Source organism: Nicotiana sylvestris, chromosome 4, assembly GCF_000393655.2.
Source record: "Nicotiana sylvestris chromosome 4, ASM39365v2, whole genome shotgun sequence".
NCBI lineage: Eukaryota > Viridiplantae > Streptophyta > Magnoliopsida > Solanales > Solanaceae > Nicotiana > Nicotiana sylvestris.
The window spans coordinates 77,113,028-77,137,528 of record NC_091060.1 but is presented as its reverse complement, the minus strand read 5'-3'; the positions used below and the strand labels follow the sequence as shown (position 1 = coordinate 77,137,528).

Below are 24,501 nucleotides of genomic sequence, written 5' to 3'. Positions count from 1 at the left end.
TCTTCACTGATTTACTGCTTTAAGTGATTTTTACTGCTTGATATGGAATTGCTTTGTGCCTTTACATGTTTTCATACTTTCAGTCATTATTTATAATTATTACTCACTGAGTCGGAGTACTCACATTACTCCCTGCACCGTGTGTGTAGATTCAGGTATAGCAGAATTCGCACCTGAGCGCTGATTCCGTCCAGGCTAGGTAGTGATTTGGAGTTACGAGGTAGTTGTTGACATCCGCCTTATCCTCTATCATTTATGTTTTCTTCAGACTGTTGTATCGGATTCCGTACTTTGTAGACCTATAGCAGATTCTGTAGTAGCTCATGACTTGTGACACCTCGATTTGGGCTGTGTTGGGATGGTTCTTGCGGTTGTTATCGTTAAATTCTGCAATTTATGAGTATTATATTATATGTTATTACTGTTTATGATGATTAACTATTTAAAAGAGGTGTTCCATTTTGGTCGGGCTGGCCTTGTCTTCACGAGAGGCGCCATCATGATCGGGTTCGGGGCTTGGGTCGTGACAGATTTGGACATGTATTGATTGGTATGGCGGGGCCCTGTCCCGACCTTTATGATTTTATGTACTCTTAGAGGCTTGTAGACATATGTCAGGTGTATGGATACTTGTATGGCCTTGTCGGCCTATGTTTTGAGTTTACAAATGGTCATGTCAGCCTTATAGGCCCGTATGTCACATGTATAACTTTGTATATCATGTTGGGTCGGCATATATTGAGTATTCCCTTATGTTTTATTCTTGTTATCTCATGAACGGTTTTTTGGCTCATTTACCCATGATAGTATGATAAGAAAGATATGTTACGTTGGTACTCGATTGAGTAAGGCACCGGGTGCCTGTCGCCGCCCTTCGGTTTGGGTCGTGACAAGTTCGTCGTCTTCGACCAATGACCCTAAGTTTGCAAGGTCATCGGCCTCACTATTTTGATCTCAAGGCACGTGCTGCAAGGCCCACTCTTTGAACCAATGTAATGTTACCTCGTTCTTCTCTAACTTTGAACGTTCCATTAACTTGGTTCACCACAAGGAGGGAGTCACACTTAGTTTCGATCACCTCCACCCCAAGCTTTTGGCTAGTTCAAGACCTGCAATCATAGACTCATATTTGGCCTCGTTGTTAGTCAATTTCACAGTTCTAATGGATTGTATAACTATATTGCCTGTGGGTGGCTTCAGTATGATGCTAAGTCCGGACCTCTTTGCTTTGAGGCACCGTCCATAAAGAGGGTCTAGAATCCCGAAGACGTCCCCAAGTTTACCAACAACTCACTTTCTACTTCGGGTATTAGGGACGGTGTAAAGTCAACCACGAAATCTACTAAATTTGAGACTTAACGGCTGTCCGGGGTTGATATTTGATATTATACTCGCTGATTTCGACGACCCATTTGGCCAATCGTCTCGAGAGTTAGAGTATATGAATTATATTTTGTAATGGGTAGGTTGTCATAACACATATAGGATGGCACTAAAAATATGGTTTTAGTTTCCTAGAGGCACTTAGCAAAGCGAGCACCAATTTTTCTAGGTGAAGATATCTAGTTTCGACCTCACCTAAGGTCATGCTAACATAATAAATTGGAAATTGTGTACCTTGTTCTTCCTAAACTAGGACTCCACTTACCGCTATTTCCGATACTGCCAAATACAAGAATAGTCTTTTATCTGCCCTCGGTGTGTGAAGCAGTGGCTGTCTCGATAGATACCGTTTAAGTTCTTATAAGGCTTGTTGCATTTCGGGGTCCATGTGAAGTTATTGTTTCTTCTTCAATAACAAGAAAAATTGATGGCTCTTATCAGAGGACCTCGAGATGAATTGCTCCAGGGAGACAATGCGCTCAATTAGCCTTTGTATGGCCTTCACATTATCCACTACCGTGATATCATCGATAGTTTTGATCTTGTCAGGGTTGATTTTGATTCCTCGGCTGTACACCATGAACCCGAGAAATTTACCTGACCTATCTCCGAATGTTTCTTGATTCAGCTGATGTTGTACTTCTTCAATATACTGAAGGTTTCCTGCAAATGCTTTAAATGGTCCTCTACTCGCAGGGACTTAACTAAGATATCGCCAATGTAAACTTTCATGGATTTCCCTATTTGTTCTTCGAACATTCGGTTTACTAGGAGTTGGTAAGTGGCACATGCATTTTTTAATCCAAATGGCATTAAGTTATAGCAGTATGTGTCATACTTAGTGATGAAGGAGGTCTTTTCTTGATCATCCGAGTTCATCCGTATTTGGTTATACCCGGAGTAGGCATCGAGAAAATTGAGGATCTCGTGGCCGGCGATTATGCAATCGATGTTAGGCAAAGGGAAAGAGTCTTTGGGGCATGCCTTATTTAAATCTTTATAATCCACATGCATTCTTAGTTTGTTCCCTTTTTTAGGGACTACTTCTATATTTGCTAACCGTTTCGGGTATCTGACCTCCCATATGGACCCTATCTTAAGGAGTTTAGCTACCTCGTCCTTGATGAAAGCATGTTTGATCTCGGACTGGGGTCTCCTTTTCTGCTTGACCAGATGGAATTTTGGGTCCAGGCTCAGCTGGTGAGTAGTGACCTCTAGTGGGATCCCTGTCATATCGAGATGGGACCAAGAAAAACAATCCATGTTAGATATAAGAAATTGAATGAGCTTTTTTCTGAGCTCGGGAGTTAACCCCGTGCCCAGGTATACCTTTTGATCAGGCAGATATTCGATCAGTACGACCTACTCCAGTTCTTCGACCATTGATTTGGTAGCGTCGGAATCATCGGGAACTATAAATAATCGAGAAACCCCATAATTATTGTCTTCGTCAGTCCTCTGCTTGTCCGGTTGGGTCGAGGCTGGCATCAGTGATTGCTATTTGGCTTCCTGTTTTGCTTTCGAACCTGGCTCCTTTGTCGATGCGAGTATTGATATCGGAATTACTTTATCGATAACAAGCATTTCCTTTGCGGAGGGTTGTTCCTCGTAGATCGTCTTAATCCCTTCTAGTGTTAGAAATTTTAATACCTTGTGAAGGGTTGAGGGCACATCCCTCATGTTATGGATCCACAGTCTCCTGAACAGGGCGTTGTACCTTATGTCCCCTTAGATCACATAAAACTTGGTATCATTGGTGGTTCCGGCTACATTTACCGATAATGTTATATCTCCTGTAGTAGTTTTGCAAGCCATGTTAAATCCATTTAGCACTCGGGCCACAGGCATGATTTGGTTAGGCCGAGTTGCTCTACGACCCTCGATCGAATGATGTTTACTGAGCTACCTAGATCAATTAACACATGTTTAACTCGAGTTTTTTCATGAGTACAGATATTACCAGTGCATTATTATGGGGCTGCATGATCCCTTCTGCATCCTCGCCGTTGAAAGATAAAGTTCCTTTTGGTGTGTGATCTCGGGACCGTTTTTCCCTTGTGATTGATACTTTGATGCGCTTTAACATTGGACCTTGAGTAACATCGACCCCTCTGATGATCATATAAATGACGTGTTGAGGTTTGTCTTGCTCGTTTTGTTTATTGGAATCCCTGCTTTTGAAATGATTCTTGGCTCGGTCACTCAGAACTTCCCGAAGGTGCCCGTTGTTGAATAGCTGGGATACTTCTTATCTCAATTGTCGACAATCCTCCGTTCTGTGGCCATGAGTGCCATGATATTTTCATATTTGGTTGGGATCTCTTTAGGCTGGATTGGTTTGTAAAGGACGAGGCCATTTGGTATCTTTGATACGTCCGATAGCCGATACGATGACAGCTACATCAACATCAAAGTTGTACTCTGATAATTGTGGTGCTTCTTTAGGTCCGATAGGCCTATCAAAGTCGTTCTTGCTCATGAGCTCTCAAGAGCTCTAGCCTCGATCACTTCTTCTTTCATTTCGTGCAGAATTTTGTCCATATCCGCTACTCCTACGATCTCCATTATATGGTTGGTTACGATCTCTGTTCAACCTCGGTTCTCGGTTAATATCCCTCTTGATTCTATCGACGGGTCTGATAGGATAAATGGACTCAGAAGGAGCCCCAAGTTGATCGTCTTCGACCCTGATCTTCGATTGATACCGATTATGCACATCGGCCCAAGTAATAGTCGTGTATTCTATCAAATTCTACTTCAAGTGTTGTGAAGTAACCGAGCTTCGAATATTGAGTCCATGGGTGAAAGCTTGAACAGCCCAGTCATCAGCAACCGATGGCAGGTCCATCCGTTCCATTTGGAATCAAGACACGAATTCTTTGAGCATTTCGTTGTCCTTCTGACTTACCTTGAAAAGGTCTGACTTCCTAGTTTCAACTTTGATAGCCTCGGCATGTGCCTTTATGAAAGAATCTGCAAACATAGCAAATGAGTCAATAGAATTAGGTGGTAAATTGTGGTACCATATCATAGCCCCTTTGACAAGGTCTCTTCAAATTTCTTTAGCAAGATAGATTCGAACTCGTCATCCTCTAGATCATTCCCTTTGATAGCACACGTGTAAGAGGTGACATGCTCGTTTGGATCGGTCATTCCATTGTATTTAGGAATCTCGGGCATGCAGAACTTCTTGGGGATCGGCTTCGGAACTGCGTTCAGGGGGAAAGGTTTTGCACGAACTTTTAAGAGTCCAGACCCTTCAATATCGATAGTGCCCCCTGGGATTGACCCTGGAGTTGTAAGTTTTCACCTTCTTGTCATTTACCTCGATCTTCTTTTCCCCCCACTCAATTCATTTTGTCAGTTCTTCGAGCATCTTCATCATTGCAGGATCGGCCACCGACTCTTTCTCGTTCGATTTCCTTGAAACCGATTCGACCCTGTGGACAACTTCCTGTGACGGCTTGGGCTCGATCTTGCTCGGTGGGTGATTTTGGTTTTGAAGTTGGGTTATTGCTGCTTGTTGAGCCTGCAATATTTCGAAGATTAGCCGCAGGTTGATCCCGCCATCCTCGCCGCCATGAGTGCTTTGAGCGGCTGATCGAACATTCCTACAGACGCTGCCCTCAGGATCGACGACCAAATTTGCGTTGATGGCTACATGTGAGCTGACTTTTATTGGATCTACAGCCGGAACTCCATCGAGATCGACCGGGGGTGCGTTGTTCCCTGATGCTATGTTATCATTCTCGCCATGGTTACCGAAATCACTGTCAACGTGAAGGGGTGCCGATTGAGAGTTCGACATTTTAGTCCTAGAATCAAAGATACTTCAAAGAACAAGTGTAAAATAGTATGTGTTATGAAAGTTTGTACCAGGTAATAACTATTATTCTTAGCCCCACGGTGGGCGCGAAACTGTTTACCCTTAAAATTGGATAACAATTGAATTTATACGCGGCTTTAAGGATACGTGATATAACTTGATACAAATTAAGAAGACAGATTAATATTGAAATTAATGATAAGAAAATAAATGCAAACCACACAAATTGAATAGCCTTAGCCTCTGGGTTTGATCACCCTCATGTCAAGAAGCGTCTCAACTAATGTTAGAACTGAACAACAAGATGGTAAGAACTAGAAATGATCAGTATATTGCTTTCTTTATGCGTGTTACAATGTGTGCTACAAATGATCAGACCCCCCATTATATAGTAGGGGTGTTCTACTCTTGGTACAATTCTATACAAGGTAAAAAATCTCATGATTTGCTAATTAATCGGTCTCTCCTTGATACGTGCCGAGATTTCCGCCGTGATCTCTAACTGATCCCCGCTATTTTGGCCTTCTAATATTTGGCTCGACAAGTTCCCTCGATCTTGTTCGGTCCTAGAGTCTCGAACTTAACTACTTGACTTCGCTCGTTGGTTCGATATAACCCGATCTCGAGCTCTGACCTGTTACGCTTCAGCCTCGGCTGGTCGTACAATGGACGAACCCGATTTCGATCGTATACACTTAGTAACAGTATTTGGAAGTTTGACAGCTTTGTAGTACTAATCTTCCTACAAGTAAAAACCTTAAAAACGAAGCAGCTAATTCCGGAACGAATTTATGATTCAGAGAAAATATATAGGACATTTATTAGTTTTACTTGATTGCAAATGTATATGGAAGTAAATAAATTAAAGGTTGATTTAGGCAATCTTTTTATCTGTTCTTCTCTATTCCTTTTATTATAACTTAGATTTACCCCTACAATAATCTTTTCTTAATATTTTGGTCGGTGTATAATCTAGTTGGTAATTTCCTTCCGTTATAAGTTATATGAGAAGTAATATATGTTTAAACAATTGCATTTATGAGTGAGATTTGGATATTCGAAAATAAATAATAGTGTGAAATCAAAGATTGCTAAGAATTCTTAGGGCCGTGTGATTTTAATATGGCATATGGCCTGCTAAATCAGTGTAAAAGCCGCAATCGAATTATAATGCTACTTGCGTATGCATTCAAGCATTTACCTTTAAAAAAAAAAAGACTAACATAGTCAGAGATCATATAAAAAAGGAATTTATATTGCAACATACTTTTACACACTATTGAATTTTGTAATCTTAAAAATAAATACAAAAATATTACCTGCTACAAAAATTAAATCAGTATGATATTTTAAAAATTCTTTACACCATCGATGAATATTATTTCAACTCTTTAGAAAATATATTATAAACATCATGAAAAATAATTTAAGTCTGAACAATAATAATGTCAGTAGAGTTCTTCAATTTGTGGACTGCTTTGCAATTATGAACAATATAAGTAGAGTTCTTCAAAAATGTATTCTCTTGTTTAAGATTACTGTATTTTATATATAAATACTTTTCTTGCGACATTATCATTTTCTTTGGTCTAGGACTATCATGTACGATATATCATTGGCAAAAAATTCAAAGTCCTATATTTGTTATTAGAAACATTTTCCAACATATAGCGAAAAATTAAAGATATAATAAAGGAAAATAATAAGTAACATGCAAGTCCGTTTTTCTGGTTCAACATGGTATACGGAGATTACAATCCTAAGTGTAATTAAAATCTGTATCTTGAACACGAAAAAGTCTTGGATCTTAACTCAACAGCTTTCGCCTTTCAAACATTTGAATCCCAAGCAATTGACCTAATAACTAACTTTATTTTTTCTTTATTTTTGGTTTGCCGTTTTCTAAAGCAAAACCTTGTGTGGCTGGTGTGATATATATATATATATATATATATATATATATATATATATATATATATATATATATATATATATATATATATATATATATATATATATATATATATATATATATATATATATATATATATATATATATATATATATATATATATATATATATATATATATATATATATATATATATATATATATATATATATATATATATATATATATATATATATATATATATATATATATATATATATATATATATATATATATATATATATATATAATATTTGGTAGTCAAAAACGTGTATAAAAATATAATTTTTCTATATAACATACAGAATGTATATATATACAAAAAAAATATACATTTTTTCAGCAATTATTTTGAGAGTGGCTATACGGTGTCATTTTCTCATAATTTTCCATAGCAAAAATAAACTGGTTACCTGCAATTTGCAAACCATATCAGGTGACCTGGTGCAACAATTAAACCTCTATACTGAAAATTCTTTTTTAATCAGTGCTTACAATCCAAATCCTATAGTATTATAAATGAAACCAATAATTTGAAGGAAATAATGAAAGAGTGTGACAGATCACTTGTTATCTGTCTCACTACTATATAAACCACACACAGACACAGTCCTCTGTCCCGCTAAAAACTCAAGTAGCTAGAGAGAATATAATGTTGCAATATTTTTATATTCCTCTTCTTCTTCTTGTTGTTCTGAATTTTGGAGTAGTAGCGATTAGCGAAAAAGCTTTGGGTGAACAAGAAGCAGACCGAGTAAACCGATTACCCGGTCAGCCGCCGGTGAGTTTCAAGCAATATGCTGGATATGTTACTGTCAACGAGACTCATGGAAGGGCACTTTTCTACTGGTTTTTTGAGGCCACTACCAATCCTCACAACAAGCCACTTCTCTTATGGCTCAATGGAGGTAACTACCAAACAACACATAAATATATTTATTTTAATTCACACAAATTGTCATTCTCCATAATATTACATTTTTTTATGTATGCTCATCCATAGTGATGGAGTAGTTTATTAGCTATGTTTGAATCCGACTCAATATTTGTGACCTGAAAATAAATATATACTATTATATTTTGAGGTCATAATTGTAAATTTAATGGTTGACACTATCAAGTTATCCGTTTCTTTCAGTTAGGTGCATCTATCTTTTGATGCCATAGTGTCGAAGTTACACTCCACACAAAATTAAGTTTGTGCTAGTTACTAGTATTTGTTTTTTCCTGTCCCGTCATACAATTTATTTCTGTATGTACTACAACCTTGACATGTTGCTATCTTATAGTTATGCATTGAATTTCATATCTTTCACACTACTCCAGCCGTGGATAACATGAAAATAATAACATTTGATGATCTATCGTAGTCTTAGTTATTTATGCCTGTACTTTTTTTTTTGGTTTTCTACCCGGTATCCGGTACTCACATTGTGCCCGATTAAATTCGGATTCGCACCGGAAAATCCCACATTGGGGGTAAAGCGCTCCCTAACAAAGGCGACTTCATACCCAGAGTTTCGAACTCGAGACCTTTGGTTAAAGATGAAGGAGTACTTATTGTTGCGAAAGTCAAATGTATATAGTGTGAATAAGTCACAACTACTATACCAAAAATTATGACAGCCACCAAATAATAAATAAGACAATAAAGCAACAATAAAAGGAACACCAGAATTTACGAGGTTCGGCTAATTTTGCCTACTCCTCGGACACAACCAATATTTTATTTCACTCCAAAAATACAAGTGAAATAATACTAAAGAGAGAAGATACAAATGCCTTAAGAAGATAAGAAGGCAAATGAGAGGTATATTTAAATCCTAAACATTAGGCCTTCTTTTATAGGGGGAAAATCTCCCCCATTTCTACTTCCCAACCGATGTGGGACAATTTGACATCTTCAACAAATCTCCACCTTGGCAAAATTCCACATCTTCAATTCTCTCTCAATAACAAATTTTGGTTGTGTTTTCATCTTCAATCTTCAGTGTTCAACAATGTTGATCAAATTCAAACAATATTGAAACTTGATCGTAGTCACCACTTTTGTGAGCATATCAGCAGGATTCTCTGTAGTATGAATTTTCTTCACTGTGACTCCACCTTCTTCTATGATTTCTCGTACAAAATGATACCGAACATCAATGTGTTTCGTCCTTGCATGATAAACTTGGTTCTTCGCTAATTGAATAGCACTTTGACTATTACAAAAAATTGTGATACTTTTTTGTTCAACACCAAGCTCCTTTAGCAATCCTTGAAGCCAAATTGCCTCCTTTACTGCCTCTGTAATAGCCATGTACTCTGCCTCTGTTGTAGACAAAGCAACTGTTGACTGCAAAGTAGATTTCCAACTAACTGGTGCCTTTGCAAAAGTAAACACATAACCAGTAGTTGATCTTCGTTTGTCCAGATCACCCGCAAAATCTGAGTCACAATATCTAATTACAGACTGATTGCATTCCTGCTCAAAAACTAACCCAACATCTACAGTATTATGAATATACCGTAGAATCCACTTCACAGCTTGCCAATGCTCCTTTCCTGGATTATGCATATATCTGCTAATAACTCCAACAGCTTGTGAAATGTCAGGTCTCATATAGACCATTGCATACATCAAGCTACCAACAACATTTGCGTATGGTACCTTTGACATATACTCTCGTTCAGCTTCATCCATTGGCGACATAGTAGTACTTAGCTTAAAATGGGGAGCAAGTGGAGTACTAACTGGCTTAGTCTTGTCATCTATGCCAAAACGTTGTAGTACTCTCTTCAAATATTCTTTCTGAGATAAACAGAGTTTCTTTGAACGTCTATCTCTAATTATCTCCATGCCAAGAATTTTCTTTGCCTCACCCAGATCCTTCATCTCGAACTCCTTCTTCAGTTGAATCTTCAACTTATCAATTTCTTCCGAATTCTTGGAAGCTATCAACATATCATCAACATATAGGAGAAGATATACAAAGGAACCATCTTTAAGCTTGCGCAAATACACACAATGATCGTATTTGCTTCTCTTGTACCCTTGCCGCAACATAAACTCGTCAAATCGCTTGTACCATTGTCTAGAAGATTGTTTCAATCCGTACAACGATTTTTCAAGTTTGCACACCATATTTTCTTTTCCAGCAACTTTGAATCCTTCTGGCTGAGTCATGTAGATTTCCTCCTCCAAGTTTCCATGTAAAAACGCAGTTTTTACATCCATCTGAACTAGTTCCAAATCCAATTGTGCTACCAAAGCCAACATAATTCTAATGGAGGAATGTTTTACAACTGGAGAAAACACTTCATTGTAATCAATTCCCTCCTTTTGAGCATATCCTTTGGCCACCAATCTTGCTTTGTAGCGAACATCTACTTGGTTAGGAAATCCTTCCTTCTTTGCAAATACCCATTTGCACCCAATTGCTTTCTTTCCCTTCGGGAGATTGGCCAATCTCCATGTATGATTCTGATGAAGGGACTGTATTTCATCATTCATGGCAATCCTCCACTTATCTTCTTCTGAACTTTGGACTGCATCTTTATAAGTGGTAGGAACATCATCAGCTACAATTGAGGTTGCACAAGCAACCGTCTCTATGAGACGAACAGGTTTCGTTATTGTTCTTTTTGGCCTGCTGGTTGCTATTGATTCAAGTTGTTGTTGAGGTTCCTGAGTTGGAATCTCCTCTACTGGCTCTCCTTCCAGAGGGTAATCTTCATTTGTTTCCTCCTCTGCTTCTTGTGTAGGAAAAATAAATTTTCCCTCAAACTCCACCTGCTTAGAAGCACCTTCATTTTGTTTGGTATCTTCTGTTACCTTATTTACCATAGCAGATTCATCAAAGGTAACATCCCTGCTGAATATTACTTTCTTTGTCATAGGACACCATAAGCGATATCCTTTGACTCCAGAAGTAATTCCCATAAAAATAGCCTTCTTTGCCCTTGGATCCAATTTTGACTCTGTCACATGATAATATGCAGTTGAGCCAAACACGTGCAAAGAGTCATAATCTACAGCAGGCTTTCCATACCATTTTTCAAATGGTGTCTTGCCATCAATAGCAGCAGATGGTAGACGATTAATGAGGTGGCATGCATATGTAATTGCCTCAGCCCAAAATTCTTTGCCCAAGCCAGCATTGGACAACATACACCGTACCTTCTCCAGCAAGGTCCGGTTCATACGTTCTGCCACTCCATTCTGTTGTGGTGTATGTCTAACAGTGAAGTGTCGGACGATGCCATCATTTTCACAGACCTTATTGAAATGATCATTTTTGTATTCACCTCCATTGTCTGTGCGAATACACTTGATCCTCCTGCCTGTTTGATTCTCCACCATCGTCTTCCATTTGAGAAAAATTCCCAGCACTTCATCTTTGTTTTTCATTGTATACACCCACACTCTTCGAGAAAAATCATCAACAAAGGTTACAAAATAGTGCTTCCCACCCAATGAAGGTGTTTTGGAAGGACCCCAAACATCAGAGTGTACATAATCCAAAATGCCTTTAGTATTATGGATCGTTGTACCAAATTTAACCCTTGTCTGTTTCCCTTTGACACAATGCTCACAAAACTCCAAATTGCAAGCCTTTACTCCTTTTAACAATCCTTGATTTGATAGAGTTTTCAAGGATTTTCCTCCAGCATGTCCCAAGCGCATGTGCCATAGCTTGGTTGCTTCTGCCTCTTTGTCGTCACTGGATGTCACTGTCGCTGTCCCAATAACTGTACTGCCACGATAGCGGTACATATTATTATTCTTCCGATTAGCCTTCATTACCACTAGTGCACCGGAGCATACTCTCATCACTCCATTTTCTGCAATGATTTTGAACCCTTTTGATTCTAGGGCTCCCACAGAGATGAGATTCTTCTTCAAATCCGGTACATATCGAACATCTGTTAATGTTCTGATCATTCCATCATGGTTCCTTAATCGTATTGAACCAATTCCATATGAGGTAAGAGGGCTGTTGTCCGCTGTGTGGATGACTCCATATTTTCCTTCGTGAAAATCCACGAATCAGTCCCTGTTGGGACACATATGATAGCTACAAGCCGAGTCCATCAACCATATGTCTGATGATGTTGATGGCTCTGTTGTAACTAATGAGAAGTCTGAATCATCACAATCAGCTATATTTGAATCCATAATGGCCTTTCCATTGTTATGTTTGGCCTTATTCTTCAACTTCGGACAGTCTTTCTTCCAGTGCCCTTTTTCTCGACAAAAGGCACATTCATCTTTGCTGGGTCTGGATCTTGACTTGGATCTTCCCTTCTTTGTCCTCGTTTGATTTTGAGGACGACCCCTCACAAATAGTGCTTCTCCTTCTCCGCCCTTCTGTTTTTCTCGCTTTCTTTGTTCATAGCTGTACAAAGCCGAACAAACTTCTCTGAGAGAAACTTCGTCATTTCCATGGAGTAGAGTAGTTTCAAGGTGCTCGTACTCATCAGGAAGTGACGCCAACAACATCAAGGCCAAGTCACCATCATCATAAGTTGTATCCATATTTTGCAAATCTGTGACCAACTTATTGAAACTGGTGATATGTTCATTCATCGTGGTACCAGGAACATAGGTGAAGTGAAACAGTCTCTTCTTCATGTACAATTTATTTTGACTGTTTTTCTTCAAAAATTTATCCTCCAGTGCTTTCCATAATTTACTTGCAGAAGTTTCCTTTGTGTATGGATATTTCTGCTCTCTAGCAAGGTAGGATCGAATGGTACCGCAAGCAACACGGTTGAGAATCTTCCAATCTTCTTCTCCAATAACATCTGGTTTCTTTTCTTCAATGGCCAGATCTAGCCCTTGTTGAAAAAGGACATCTAGAACCTCGCCTTGCCACATCCCAAAATGTCCGGACCCGTCAAATATTTCTACCGCAAATTTCGCATTTGACACAATTCTTGTCATAAGCGAAGATGCCAATGATGACGTATTGTTGACACTTGATGTAGATTCTTCTTGTTTATTGTCTCCCATCTTTGACACAAATATTATTTAATAGCTGACGACACAAATCAAGATTATTTCCTTTCTGGTGTGGAAGATCAGACTAAGCTGCAACCACAGAGCATACTCAGACAGAACCTTGACTCAGTTACCAAGATAAATCTTTTCTGATGTGGAAGATCAGACTATGCTGCAACCACAGAGCATACTTAGACAGTACCTTGGCTCTGATACCAATTGTTGCGGAAGCCAAATGTATATAGTGTGAATAAGTCACAACTACTATACCAAAAATTATGACAACCACCAAATAATAAATAAGACAATAAAGCAACAATAAAAGGAACACCAAAATTTACGAGGTTCGGCTAATTTTGCGTACTCCTCGGACACAACCAATATTTTATTTCACTCCAAAAATACAAGTGAAATAATACTAAAGAGAGAAGATACAAATGCCTTAAGAAGATAAGAAGACAAATGAGAGGTGTATTTAAATCCTAAACATTAGGCCTTCTTTTATAGGGGGAAAATCCCTCCCCAATTCTACTTCCCAACCGATGTGGGACAATTTGACATCTTCAACACTTATCACTCCACCACAACCCTTGTTTATACATATACAATTACAATGTACAACCACACTGTAAAATTTGACATTATAGGCTAGCTGTTGGATATATGTTATTGGCCGTTGATATGAATTTCTTTAACAATCAATTCTTATCAAAATATAAGATAGTCTCCTATTAACTATGAGCGAAATGAACTAATCACTAGAATTGATTAGATTACAAAACGAAAATGCTTAGAAATATATAATTTTCTGTTTTGTCTAGTTAATTGTATCATATGTTTGAGGGCTTTGTTATTTTTTTAGTCTGTCAGAAACCAATCATTCTTGTAGTAAGTACTATATAAATTAGAATTCTCTTGCTTAAGCAAGACAATATATATGGCATATTTCCGTTATTTAGTAATAAGATTGGGTAATTAGACAATTCTCTGTCAGAATTTAACTCATTATCACATTTTCATCCTTAATGCCGGCAATTATTAAGTTGCTACAATTATTACGTCTAACTTATAACCATATCTATAGCTTTGTGGACAAGATGAATTGATTGATTTCCTTCCTATAAATTTTGTGGATAATATGAATATTGAATAGACACCCAACTCTACAAGGATGGCTGGGTTTTTTTAATAAGTATTGGAATTTAATATTGTTCAAGCTTTTGACCAATCGCTGTCATGTTGAAATCATGACCTTCTATCAGCAAGAATATTTTTGTTTCAAAAAAATTGGACCTAAGGTAATGTACATACAACATATATGTAGACAAATTTTCTATTGAAATAATACCTTAAGACATTCGATCGAAATGAATGGGCAGCTTTAAATTATGATAATGTCATAATCTCCAGCTATGCTTAAAAGCAAAGACAAGTAATGAGAATCATACCATACAACAAAGAAGAAAAACATGTGCAAGACTTTCTGGATTTTTATGGCACCTAACGAATTAACTTTCATCATTTCATTTTCCTCTTTTTTTTTCTCTAATTAATAAATTCACTCTAGGTATAATTACAAATGATATTTTGGTTTTATTTTTCCTTTTAGTCGAGGGTGGAGATTGATAGTAGGGAAAAAAATGTATAAAACCAAGAAGTTGCCTATGGTATACTTTTTTTTTTTTTTTTTTTTTGTCATTTGAGAAAAAAGTGAGAGCTTTAACCCTCTTCCTGATATAGATTAAAAAGAAAAGAAATATTATTTATTGATTTAATTTTTGGCGCAAGGGTGAAAACTGAAACAATATTACATAGTCAAAAAAGAAACGAAGAAAACGAAAATGTTTGGCCTGAAAAGGTAAATAAGTGTAATGATTCACTCACTTTTTTTTTCTCTTTGAAATGAAGGAAAGGATGATTGAAGCTTAACTACTAATTTATGATTCTCTCCCGAAACAGATGGCCCAACTTATGGATATTGAGCCCAAGTATGAAAATCAAAATCCCATTTTCTAGTAAAAATTGCACAGGGCGCTTTATTTGATCGCCCTCATTTAACCTATACCCATTTTCTAAAAAATTTATAATTTGTATCCATTTTTTAAATAATTTCAACCCCTTTCTCCTCCTCCTTCTCGTCCCTCAACCTCTTTTTGAAGTCCGTGACTAAATGTCTGATCCAAGTTTTAGTGGATAAGAGTTTCATATATCTTAGTTATTTTAGTTAACTACCACGAATTCTGGATTTCTTTGTGAATTCTAACTCCAGCAGCAGTGATACTGGATTTAGTTAGCAACAGAAAATTGAATTTGAACTTTTTTTTATTCACAAGACGAAGATACGAGATGGTGATCTAAATCCCCTCCAAGAGGTAAAATTTCAATCACGGACTCCAGACATTTTCCCCAGACTTTTAGATTCGAAATTGACAAACGTAATTGGGTTCCAATTTTACTTCACTTTTTTAAAAAATGCACAGATTTTTTATCTGTTTATGCTGAGACTAACTGGTTTGAATCACAACGAAAACCCCTTTGTTTGTGCCATCTCTTAACATCATCTGTTTTGATGGATGGTTTAGTTTAAGCTTCTGGGAAGCATGAAAACCATAAGCCAGTTACAAAACAAAAACTTCAGCTCTAGAGCTGAAGTTAGTCAGTTACAAACAAAAACTTCAGCTCTAGAGCTGAAGTTCGCCAGTTACAAAACAAAAACTTCAGCTCTAGAGCTGAAGTGCTGAAATTCGTCATTTACAAAATAAAAACTTCAGTTCTAGAGCTGAAGTTCACCAGTTACAAAAACAAAAACTTCACTCCCGTCTACTAGAATGCTGAAGTTTTGCGTGATTGTCTTTGCTACTTCAGCCCCGTATGCTGAAGTTACGCGAAAAAATGGGTACGCTTGCAATTTTTTTTGCAAAGCGGGCACAAGTTAAAACATGATCCAATAAGCGGGTATAGATGCAAATGCTCCCATTTTCTACTATTTTGGACCTTGAGCCCAAGTATACACATAAAAATGTCTCATTTCCTATAACTAGGAGTGACAAACGGGCAGGACGGATCGGATCTGGTTCGGGTCAAAAATGGGTAATAAAAAACGTATAAATTATCCGACTCGATCTATATTTAAGACGGATAAAAAATTGGTTAACAGCGGATAATATGGGTAACCATATTATCCATGACTTCTTGCATATGATCACTTTTGGAGAATTCTTAGTCTCCCTAACTTGAGGAACCCCCAATTTGAGGCTTTACAAATGTAAAAGTTAGACTCATTGGTTATCCATTTTATAAATGGATAATATGATTCTTATCCATATTTGACCCATTTTTATAAAGTTAATTATCCAACCCATTTTTAGTGGATAATATAGGTGGTTAACCGTTCTCTAACTATTTTTTCACGCCTACCTACAATTATGGCTCAAGTATTAATGTCATAAATGGTTAGAAAAATACTTCATCCTTGAACCTTTAATAAGTAGATTCGTTGAATGTCAAACTAGTGTTCCTAAACCTTTGGGGTTTGGCTATTCTAATCCCGGTATAAAATCTGAAATTACATTTATCTCGTGTTTGGTTATTGGATTAACTAGTATCAATATAAATTTGGTACCAAAATCAGTATTATCTATCGCGGGTTTAAATCCTTGTTTTAATGCCCTCATTTTTTACAGAACTGGGTTAATTAGCTGAAGTTTGTCATTGACATTTCAGGCCCAGGATGCTCATCAATTGGCTACGGTGAAGCAGAAGAGTTAGGGCCTTTCTTCACACAGAAAAATAAGCCAGAGCTCAAGTTCAACAATTTCTCATGGAATAAAGGTAAAGAGGAAAATTAAAAAGATTGCTGAATTTATTGGATAAAAAGTTACTTACATTTTGATTTAAGTTTTGTTGAGCATAAGTACTTGTCAGACCTTCATCAAAGAATTAGAAATCAAAATCTCTTCGTAGTACTAATAATTGTGTATATTAATATTAATATTTCCAGCTGCAAACTTATTGTTCTTGGAATCCCCCGTTGGTGTTGGATTTTCATACACAAACACCTCTAGTGATATCACTGAGCTTGGAGACACTGTTACAGGTAAAGAATTAGTTATTCTACGAATTTAATTTGATTTTTTCCTCACAAATGCTAACTTCTTAAATTTATCTCTGCTCCTTATTTATCAGCCCAAGATTCATATAAATTTCTGGTCAATTGGTTTCGACGATTTCCACAGTTCAAGTCCCATGAATTCTACATTGCTGGTGAAAGCTACGCTGGTAAAGAAAAAAAAACTCAAACACCCAACACACAACATGTGGATTATCTCTTTTTGTCAACTTATTTCCTTTTTGTATATAATCAACTCATCATATATTTGGCTAACGATTCATTTTTTCAGGGCACTATGTTCCCCAGCTAGCAGAGCAGATCTTCGACAACAATAAAAAAGTCATAAAAGAGGACTACATAAATTTCAAAGGATTTATGGTACGTTTTTACCAACTCCATCTCGACCATTACTGCAGCAAATTAACATCTTATAGTCAGAGGCGGATTTAGAATCATTTACGAAAGTTTAGCTGAACTTATCATCTGAAATACATACATATAATAAAATCAAATTCCTTATAAGCTCATTGACTTTAGATTTTGAATTCACCTCTATTAATATGTAATGACACAATAAGAGATGCTCTCATTTATCAAAAACGTTATTACGATGAGTTACGAAAAAAATGAAAAATTGCAGGTAGGGAATGCATTGATGGACGACGAGACAGACCAAAAGGGAATGATAGAGTATGCATGGGATCATGCGGTGATATCAGATCATTTGTACCATTCCATTAAGAGAGTTTGCAATTTCAGCTTGGAACATCCTGGCGATGACTGCGACGATCTTCTTAATCAGTATTTTGATGTTTACAAAATCGTAGACATGTACAGCCTTTACGCCCCTAAATGTGTTAACAGCAACTTCAGTACCACACCCCTTCCAACTATTCCTGGAGTTGCCCCCAAGTCCTTCTCCAGAATTGTAAGTCCGTACTCGATATTTATATCAAGCCTAAGTTTAGCATGAGGAGGGAATTTTTTATTTATTTTTATTTTCTGGCCTAAAGATTCAAAATTGTAACATGCAGGAAGGATGGCACAAAAGACCAACAGGCTACGATCCTTGTCTGTCTGATTACACAGAAATGTACATGAATAGACCAGATGTTCAAGCTGCACTCCATGCAAATGTCACCAAAATTCCTTATCGATGGACTCATTGCAGGTCAGCAATGCCCTTTGTTATTTTAACTTCTTTTTATTGGAGTATATTTCGTTTTCGAAAAATCACTTGTCATTTCTGTGTAATATGTTTAACTTTAATTTGCTTGTTAACTGGAACTAGTTACCTGAAAATTACATAGACAGTGTAGGTAAAATTAAAATTTTCATAATTTCCTTTATCTTATATATATGTAACTAATAATCTTCTTATTTTGCAGCGACAATATTACGTTTTGGAGTGACGCACCATCTTCTATGCTTCCTATCATCAAGAAACTTATCGATGGTGGTCTGCGCGTTTGGGTGTATAGGTAAGTGATAATAGATGCATGTAATTTTCTTTTGAAGATTTTCAATTGAGGGAAAAAGAGTAAAAGACCAATATTTAATAATCCTAAAATTCTATATCTATTTATTTTTATCAGTGGAGATACCGATGGTAGAATCCCAGTCACTGCTACAAGATTAACTTTGAGAAAACTTGGATTGAAAATCAATGAAGATTGGACTCCTTGGTACACTAACAATAAACAGGTATACATATTACTTATTTTTCTTTTATGGTATATATTTTAATTACTTGAAATTAACATTGTACTTAACATTGAGAGCTAATCTAAACGTGGGAAATCTTAATAGGTTGGTGGATGGACAGTTGGCTATGACGGACTATCCTTTGTGACAGTAAGAGGAGCTGGACATCAAGTTCCAACATTCAAGCCAAAGCAAGCTCTACAACTAGTTAGACATTTCTTGGCCAATAAGAAGCTGCCATCTGCCCCGTTTTAGCATTTTCCTTCCTTTTAATTAGTGTTAATCCCGGGTTGTATTATTAAGCCATACTCGTGTAAATGGACAACCATAAACGCATGCAATGGAAATGGAATTCAGCCGATATTATTAGTGTTCAACAATTAAGACCAATTTCCACCAGAAGTAGCTAGAGGGCTTTAATTTATTGCTATTTCGTTTTAACTGATTTAATTTTCGAATCCATCTTTATATAAGCCAACTGGCTTCACAGATATTCCAAAGTTTGGCGATATGCAACATCATGTAATACTTCGTTACTTCTCATTTTCTTTTACATGCGGCAATAATTGGCCATGATGGGAAAAGGTGTTATTTGGACTCATTGGAATTTGTACGTAAGCACGTTAGACGCGTGAAGATGATGATTATGCGCCTAGAACTTGATATATATTTATATATTAATGTCACGAACCAAACTGATGAGCCGCGACGGGCACCCGATACCTTACTCAACCTAGTACCAACGTAACGTATCATTCTATCATAGGTAAATGAACCGAAGTAAAGCATAAGGGAAATACAAACTTATGCATATGACATACTGGCTTATAAGACCAAAATGATTATTCGTACATTGAACGTAGGCCGACAAGGCCATATAATCTTTTACATACACGACATATGTCTACAAGCCTCAAAGAGTACATAAATGTCATAAAAGTCGGGATAGGTCCCCGCCATACTAATCAATACATGTCCTAATCATACTGACCAAATAAGCAACTCCGGAGCAAATGGAGCGCAACAACACCTTCCGCTGAGTTGATAGCCTACTTGGAGGGCTCTCATCCTGTCTATCGGGACTTGCGGGCATGAAACGCAGCGTCCCCATGCAAAAGGGACGTAGTACGAATAATGTACCAAGTATGTAAGGCACATAAATAAATATATAACAAATATGGAAGAAATATAGAGTAAATGACTCAACCTGTAAGTCTGGATAACTCTGTAAATTATGAAATAATTATAATGTCATGCATATGCGTATAAATTTCATGTCGTGCATAGGTACATGTTTTATAACATTATCAGGCCTCTGAGGGCATCCCATCATATCATCTCGGCCATTGTGGGTAAAATCATCAACCAGCTGATCAGGTGGTGGTGCATATATAACGCCATAACTTTTCTCATATCCCATATATATATATATATATATTGTACACACACACACACACACACACACATATATATATATATATAACGCCATCTGGTCATGGGTCAATGTATATGTATAAATGCATGAAATACATAAGAAATACGTTAATAAGATTTTCTCAAAATTTCATAAAAATCAATATGTCTTTCGGATAAACTTTATCAAATACGTATTTTTTTGAGACCCATGAAAAGAAGATATAATAAAAATTCACATGGGGAATCAAGAATATGGATACCCCTAGTATTTTTATGAATAGAGTCATTTATGGAATTTGTACATTTGTTCTTTTCGTTCGTGTCTTATAGATCATGCCAAAAAGAAAAAAGGGTTAGCTTTAACATACTTGAGCCGATTCTTTTAACAATCCCTCTAATACACGTCAATTGCGATAAAATACGTAATGATGAGATCGAAGTAGGGAAAAGCCGTATGATATTCTTAAGAAAGATTGCACCGTACTCCTTTAGAATCGCAAAATCTCGTTGCATCTTCACTTAGCATTCTTGGACGTTGGTGGACTTGGTTTTGATTGCAAGACTTTTCTAACTCTGATTGGGAGGTTCAATAACGTTGCTAGAGTCTCTTCTTATGCATAAATTAATGCATCCAACTCCTATTAATGAAAATTGTATTTATTTACCATATATGGTCCAACAAATTCATGTTTGATTCATTTTGTGCCATCTCCTCCTTTAGGCTTGATTAGTTGGCAATTTGTTGTCACACTAATATATCCCCACATGTATAGGTGTCCCCTTATAATTATCCAATAAATTTCACTTAAGTATTTATCCACAAACCTAATAATTAATCAATTACCCACTTAATTAAGAATTATCTCAAATTACATAAAATACTACTCACTTTTAATACAAATTATATACCTTACTATTATAGTCATATGGTACCTTGTATGGCACTAGTCATAGGACATGACTATCATATCATAGTCATATAGTCATAGGGTATTTTAGCTCGGGCCATATTTTATCCCAAGATACCAAACTTCGATGAAATTTATTTCCTTCGATTCTCTTACTCTCTCACCTTCACGAATTTATTTATCGCGTGTTTGAAATAGTGTAATACTTATAATCTCGAAATAATCTCATTGCCCAACTTATGCCGATTAACTTACGACGAAACTTTAACGTACGAAAATGCATAATATAATCTCACTTCCGAACTCTCATCAATTTACTTATGGCGTACTTCCACGTATGAAAACATGGGGTGTAACAATCAATCTATATTATTATAAAAGTGAGAAGCTTAAAAATTAAAGTCCTTCCAAATAACCTATTTATTATATTTAAAAAATAAAGAAAATAGAAAAAAATTAATATTTTAAAGTGTCCTTTATTAAAAAGTTATGTCCTTTCTATTTATGGAGTCTACTGTCACGTTCTTAGTCGTCAACTAAGTACATGTGTGGCACTTGACAACTCACTCACAATCTTGCCCAATTTACTTACGTTCTTGCTATGCCAAGTCAGCCTTACTACACGCAGGATTGCTAAGAGAATGGTAGAAAGAACATAAGAGAATTGTTAAAGAAAACTTTGTATTAGAGAGAACTTGAATTGTTTGCTTGGTGATTTTACAAATGAATGCCCCCTATTTATACTAATCACCTAGGGCTAGTGTGTAGATAATAATTATTCCACAAGTCCTTTCATATTTACAAATAAGTACACTCTCTAGAATCTTCTATATAGCTAGAATCTTCTAAGGACTTTCCTAGTAATTCCATAGGGTTCTATGGTCTTCCTAATGAAACCTCTATATTTTTCTAGAACTTTCCTACAAGTGCATAAATATGTAGAGCTTTCCCAAGGAAATTCTCCATATATAGTTCTAGAATATTCCACCAAGATCTAGTCCCTAACTTATGTAACCCTTTCATATGGCAAAAATATATGTCAAGTGACACCTACGTGTCATGATAATGTGGCGGGTCATGATACTATGCTATTGTGATTGAGTGTTTAAGGCCATAATCAAATTTTGGAATTAAAAAAATTCCAAGATATATTAAGTCATAACATTAGTTTATAAATTAGAAAAATTAATTATGGGAAACCCAAAACTAAAGAATTAAATTATTTAAATACCCTTTAATTTAAATATTTTATAAATAAAATATTTAAAGAAAAATACCAATTTATTTGAAGGGTTGTAATTCTTCATCTGAGTATTAGTTACTGATGTTCAGCCATTGCCGGCTTTTTACTAAGAACAGTGAAATAATTGGCCTTAAAGCTAATGAAAAATGGAGGAAGCAGGAAACCCTAAATTAAAAAATTGAATACTAAATTATACTTTTAATTAATTTAAATTCCCTATTTAAGAAAGGAAAAACTAATGCCTAACGGCATAAACCTGACGCCTAGCAGGTTCAAGCGAAGAGTTGCCACCGTTTTGTGGTTGAAAACGTACCGTTTCTTTCAGTTACGTTTCTATTTTGGGTATGCCTGACACGTGATAGTGAAGACAAGTAGGAGATGAGTCAGCAGATGATTGATACCATGTGACTAGTATTGCAAAAATTCTGAAGGCCTCTTGGGGAAGAGAATTTGAAAGCAAGGTACCAGTTGAAGATAACAGTTGAAGATGACAGTATTAAAGGAGCAGTCGTTACAGAAAATCATAACATTTATCCTCAAACGTTATGTATCCATCAAGAGGGGATTTTATTCATCTTTAAGAAGAGTATGATTTGAGGATTTTATCTCCTCAAATTTAACTATAAGTAGTGATATTCGTACTCGTTGAAGGATACAAAATATTTCTATTACAAAAGGCTACTATTCTTCTTCCATTTTGAAAATACTTTATATTATTGTTATTAAGGTTTGCCAGTTGTCTTAGTTCCGGTGAGATCACTCTAAAATCCGAGCTTGTTCTTTCTTCAATTATCTTTATTTTATTCCTTTTATACTGTGTTATTTTATTTTATCAGATTAATTTAATCTACGTATCTATAAACTATGTTACAAATTCAATTGTACCTATTTATGGTAAACAAATTTACATTTGAAACTTAATCTTATCTACAAAAAGGGGAGAGATAAGGGGTGTGTTTGATATAAAAGAAACTATTTTTCATGAAAAATATTTTCCTAAAAATATTTTCGTGTAAAAATGAATGGTTTTATCACTTATTTTTTCTTGTTTAATCGGTGAGTAAAAAATATTTTTCAGTGCTTGGTTAAAGAGTATAAAATATTTTTTATGTTACTCTCATTACCCTCATTTCCCCAAATCCCCGTGTTTTCTGCCCTCCCCACCCACCCCTTCCCCCAACCCCAACACCCCAAACACCCAATGTAGGACTCTATTTTCTTCAATAATTTAATTGTCGTTTTAAAGGTTCACACAAACCCAAAGGAACTAAAGTAGTGCTTTACTTTTTTCTGCAAAAACAAAGTGTAAATTTTTGCTCTATAACTAAAAAGAAAATACTTTTTTTTAGTTAAAAAGGAAAGTCCTATTTCTACAACATGAAAAGAAGGTACTCATTTTGTTGAAATGAAATAAAATACCTTTATCATAAATTGAAAATACTTATTTTGTTGAAATAAAAGAAAATACGTTTTACTACATCATTTTATTAAAATGAAAAAGAAAGTACTCTATCTACGACATCAAAAGAAAGTACTCGATACTCATAATAAAATTGATTTATTTAGGGTAGGGGGAGTAGGGGGATAGGGGTGGGTTGGTGGGAATTGATGGGAATGGGGAATAGGGTGAGGAGATTGAAAAGGAGTTTTGGAAAATGTCTTCCTTTCACTTGACAGGGAAAACTTTCCTTCAATTAGAAGAAAATAAATTCACAAGAAAAATATTTTTCAGAACTTTTAAGCCAACCAAGCATGACAAAATTGAAAAATATTTTTCTTTGTACCAAATACACCTAGGAAGTCCTATTTTCTTCCAAATACTGTTATCATCTAACAAATGGACATAGTTGATTTGTTTGAGAAGCAGATTCGGGTTTATGGAAAAGGGGAAAAAACAAATACGTGTATTAGCATGCAATAATCTATTGGACTGTGCTTATATATTTGTAATATATAATGACGTGATATAGAAAA

General features: G+C 36.1%; 1 protein-coding gene across 1 annotated transcript; it reads left to right on the top strand.

The window, feature by feature from the left end:
* Nucleotides 1–7,764: 7,764 nt before the first annotated feature.
* Nucleotides 7,765–19,359, top strand: LOC104240916 (serine carboxypeptidase-like 34). Its single transcript, XM_070172038.1, has 10 exons — nt 7,765–8,067; nt 16,869–16,976; nt 17,146–17,241; nt 17,331–17,423; nt 17,546–17,634; nt 17,897–18,184; nt 18,291–18,427; nt 18,645–18,737; nt 18,852–18,960; nt 19,066–19,359. Exons 1-10 carry the CDS (start codon nt 7,812–7,814, stop codon nt 19,213–19,215), a joined length of 1,419 nt encoding a protein of 472 aa, XP_070028139.1. The 5' UTR covers nt 7,765–7,811; the 3' UTR covers nt 19,216–19,359.
* Nucleotides 19,360–24,501: the final 5,142 nt, after the last annotated feature.

Bases quoted from the DNA above. Each gene is read 5' to 3' on its own strand.
- LOC104240916 (XM_070172038.1), top strand. From the start codon at position 7,812: ATGTTGCAATATTTTTATATTCCTCTTCTTCTTCTTGTTGTTCTGAAT. The intron at 17,635-17,896 runs GTACGTTTTTAC...GAAAAATTGCAG, and splicing joins TAAATTTCAAAGGATTTATG to GTAGGGAATGCATTGATGGA. The intron at 18,185-18,290 runs GTAAGTCCGTAC...TGTAACATGCAG, and splicing joins CCAAGTCCTTCTCCAGAATT to GAAGGATGGCACAAAAGACC.